The 4240-nt window shown below is 49.3% G+C and overlaps 1 protein-coding gene across 1 annotated transcript; it reads right to left on the bottom strand.

The window, feature by feature from the left end:
* Window positions 1-342: 342 nt before the first annotated feature.
* On the bottom strand, window positions 343-3548 carry LOC135242005 (RNA-binding protein MEX3B-like). The gene is made up of 2 exons (XM_064312864.1): window positions 2867-3548; window positions 343-2119 (listed from the first exon to the last, which is right to left on the bottom strand). The coding sequence occupies exons 1-2, from the start codon at window positions 3087-3089 to the stop codon at window positions 702-704; spliced, it is 1641 nt and encodes a 546-aa protein (XP_064168934.1). The 5' UTR covers window positions 3090-3548; the 3' UTR covers window positions 343-701.
* Window positions 3549-4240: the final 692 nt, after the last annotated feature.

The following is a 4240-nucleotide window of genomic DNA, read 5'->3' as shown; positions in this document are numbered from 1 at the left end:
TGCAATACGAAATATAGTCTTTCATGTCAAAGAATAAAATACTTTGATCTGTATTAATGTAATTCATATTTACATTTTAAACTTGTGAAATTTTGGATCTATGTATACAGGCATTTACATACACAATATATGCTGTAACTCTTACTCACTGCAGATTCATTATAGTCCCACATACCTATACCATTACTTGCACCTCCAGTACATTCCAGCAGTCAAGCCTGAAGGCCCATTTCGCACACAGGCTTCACCGCCATGAAACAATAACCCCATTAGGTGTCTTCCTCCATTTCATAACTCCGCAAACAGCTAATTTACTGCAAAGCTTGCAATTATACTCTAATATTTAAAGCATGCATTAGATGTTGTAAATGTTCCCAGGTTACAGTACATTACAAACAAACAGCAGAGCCCTGACCACTGCTCCTTTGGGATGCTGCAGCCTTGTGTGCACACATGCATGCACACAAGCATGCAGACTTCACACACACACACACACACACAAGTCTCTATGTCTACACACACACGCTCCACTTTCTCTACACAAAAACTTCCCTGTTTCTACATATACATGTCTCTATGTCAACACAGACAAATACTTATGACTACACCCACACACATGTTCATGTATACATGTGTCATTAGATCTTCAAAATGCACAACAGTTCTAGTCTGCTGTGGGGTGTGTCCCAGTTGGGCATGTCCTATGAGAAGATGCGTATGGCCTGAGTGACAGCAGTGTGGCAGACGGGACATTCCGGATTGTTCCGCTCACAGATGCGGTTGGCACACTCCATGCAGAACAGGTTGTGCCCGCAGGGCACCAGTGCGGCAATCACCTCACTCTCAAAGCACAGCGAGCAGTCCCGGCTGCCCTTCCGGCTCGTACCCGTGGAAGAGGAAGAGGAGGATGAGGATGTTGAGGAATCCGATGAAGCGGAGGAGTCGGATGGCATTTCAGGGAGGTGTGGCCCGGACATGGAGGTCTCCTCCATCCCATTGGACAGCCCACAGCTAGAGAAGGTGGAAAAGGAGAGGGCGCCCCCTCCTGGGTCACTGCACACCCTGCGAGCCAGCGGGTGCTGGGACAGGCCATTGGCGTGGTGATGGTGCAGGGGAGGGGACAGTCTGGATGGGGCCCGCTGGTTCCCAACGCCCCCGCTGGCGTTTGCAGAAGCAGCAGCTGGAAACACAGTGGGCGGGGCACCGCCAGAAGGTGCAGGGTGGTCATACTGTGACCACAGCAGACTGGGAGCAGAGGGCGTGGCAGGGGAATGGTTGAATCCTGGTGAAGATTTAAATGTCAGATCAGTGCAAACTGGGGAAATGGAGACAAACTTGTCACCGTGGCCATTAATGTTGCCGTTAATATTGGCGTTGTTGTTGTTGTTATTGTTGTTGTTGCCATTGCTGGAGGCCGTGTAGCTCAAGGTGGGGCTGGGGGGGCTGTAGTCGGCCAACCGGGAGCCGGCATTGTTGCCAAAGTAGGAGTCGGTGGAGGCGCTGCCCAGGGAGCTGGAGCTGTCGTTGCGGTAGTTGGCGAAGGGCTTACGGCCGGCGGTGGGCGTGGTGGTGGCAGCAGCCTTGCTCCACAGAGCGGGGTGGCCGTGCAGGTCGAAGCCCACATCCGTGCCGTTGGCATGGAAGTCATTGTCATCGGTCAGCTCCACGAACCCTCCCGTCCGCACGGCGATATGGGCCTCAATCTCCTCCCGCGCGCGGTCCACATTCTCGGGCATGCCCGTCACCTCAAACACCGGCTCCTTGTCGCGGCTGGGCGTGACAATGTAGGTGTGCGTCTGCTGCTGGATGCGCTTGATGGTGGCCCCCTTGGGCCCCACCACCAGTCCCACTACCCTGTAGGGCACGCGTACCTGGATGGTGGTCTGCCCAGGCAGGTTGGGGGGCCCAGGGATGGATGCCCCACCCCCGCCATTCAGGCTGGCGTTCTTGTTCCTGGAGGCTCGGATCATGGAGAAATGCTCTGCAGCCGAGATGATCTCTCTCCTTGCCATGGCTACGTCCTCTCTTCGGCCCGTCACCACGAACACCGGCTCCTCCCCTCGCACCGGAGTCTTGATATAGGTGTTGGTCTTTGCTCGCAAGGCTTTGATTTTACAGCCTATGTTTAAAAAAAATGTAGATAAATAAACCATGACGTTATGTGCTCTCATGGAAAATAAACCTCGCCCTAGAAATGATGGTATAAACAGAAGCGCTCTGGTGCTCAGATATCCATGCACGCCGATTCGCTCATATCTGGACTGGATAAATTAGTACCACATGCTTCTCTATCCTGACACAACAACACTTCGATTCAACCGCAGCTTTCAAAAAAATAAAAAGAAGCAGTGACAGAAAGGGATGCATGCAGAATGCAGGTAGCCTTCGATATCTTAAACATCACAACTTTTGTTTAATGACTAGGGTGCATGCTGCACGATGAATTGTGAAATTGTAAATATCGACATGTCCCACAGTTTGGCGCTTGAGTAGTTTCATTCATAATAACAATAACCGAGAAACCACTACGCTAAACCGTCCCCGTGGCCGACCTCAAAGAAAGTGGGACAAAAGATAACATATGACAGCGTGGTGGGCAGCCGCGTTGCTATTTTAGCTGGCTAACACCCACCCTGTCAAATTCTAGCTGGTAGTCATTATTTCGGTGCTACTGAAAATATTTATCCAGTCTCCTTTGTAAATGTTAAAGAGATAAAACAATAAGTGATTTCTGTGTATAGCCAACCAATAAACTATATGCTACAATCATGGACCACAGCGGTGTGCCACATAGCTGGAAAAGAATTCTGCTTGATCCACTGCCCTGGAATAAACTAAATAACAACAACAGCAGCTTGCTACGCACCTTGCCTGCCGACGATTTCGGCTACGTGCTCCGAGCTGGGAACCGGGACACATTCGGTCATGTTAACACTCTTCTTCCTCGGCTCGTTGTCATAAACAGAGCTGTCATCGTTGTCCAAGCCAAGCAGCTGGTCCAGTGCTATCTGTAGGACGGTTTGGTCCCCCAGGGCGTCCACCTGACTGCCCACATTTCTGTCCATATCTGCGAAGAGCGAACTGGGCATCTTCGGTATCTAGCTAGCAGTCCCGCGGATCGAGAGGAGCAAACAAAAGGGGAAGGCAGCAGGAGGACAACACGGTTTGGCGAGTGAGAGAAGCCAGCGGTGCTTCCCCTAACAATCTAGTATCAGTGCAAGACAGTCAACACAGAATTGTCCGAGCCCGCCAGCCCGGTGCTACGGGACGGACGGAAAGTGTATTATGGTCGCAGGAACGCCGGAGCCCCTCCCGGCGAACCACTCGGCTCAGCTGGTATCTCTGTCTGGGCTGGCGGTGAACAGACTGCACTCTACTGGGGGATATGTGTGGGTGACGTCACTTAAGCTTGAAAGGTACACAGTGCGGTTGTTGCGAGTATTTGCACAGGCCCAGTTGATTGGCCACACGTAGAGCTGAGGGAGGGAATAGAGCGGGAGCTCTTGGACAAAACCTTAGTCTTTGTTGTTTCACAAAACAATAGGCCAGGATACGAGTGCTTAGTTTGTTGTCAATGGAGTGGGTATACATTAAGACTTGCTTTTGTTCTTCACCACACAGGTCAGACACCCCTATGCCATACGAAATACACATGCACGCACACACACTCACAAATGAAGATGTATACATGACCACTCATTCTTACAAAATGTTTTGCCATTTTGTAACCACCAATATGACAAGCACAACTTTATGACCACATAACTGCATAGTCTCATTACGACAATTAGGATAACGTACAGTAAGTATTGGCTACAGACATTACAGAACATTTCCTCTGGATACCTTTGCAGTACTGCACTTGGTCAAATGTGTGGCAATAGCTCTGAAGTTTAGGAAACAAAAAAAGATTTAAATTGAACAAACAGAGTAACAGATATGCATAAACACAGATTGGTGGGGAGGAGGGAACTTAATTCTGAGAGAAATTGACTGTTTAATTGATGTCTATAACAAATGCTCAGACAAATGTGCCCACTCACATCATATTACTTTCATATTTATCAAATCAAGAACAAATCAAATAGTGTTTTTACTCATTCTGAGAGAGAGAGAGAGAGAGACTGCAGGGGAAGGGAAACCACTTTTTAAACACAAAGGGAATTTCAGGCCAGTTCAGAGCCATCTGAACGGAAAGCACTTGCTTTGTCACCTCTCCTCTGCACGACAATAGTTATGG

Source organism: Anguilla rostrata, chromosome 16, assembly GCF_018555375.3.
Source record: "Anguilla rostrata isolate EN2019 chromosome 16, ASM1855537v3, whole genome shotgun sequence".
Classification (NCBI taxonomy): domain Eukaryota; kingdom Metazoa; phylum Chordata; class Actinopteri; order Anguilliformes; family Anguillidae; genus Anguilla; species Anguilla rostrata.
Note: the sequence above shows the minus strand (reverse complement) of the source record. Positions and strands in the feature narration are given on the sequence as shown.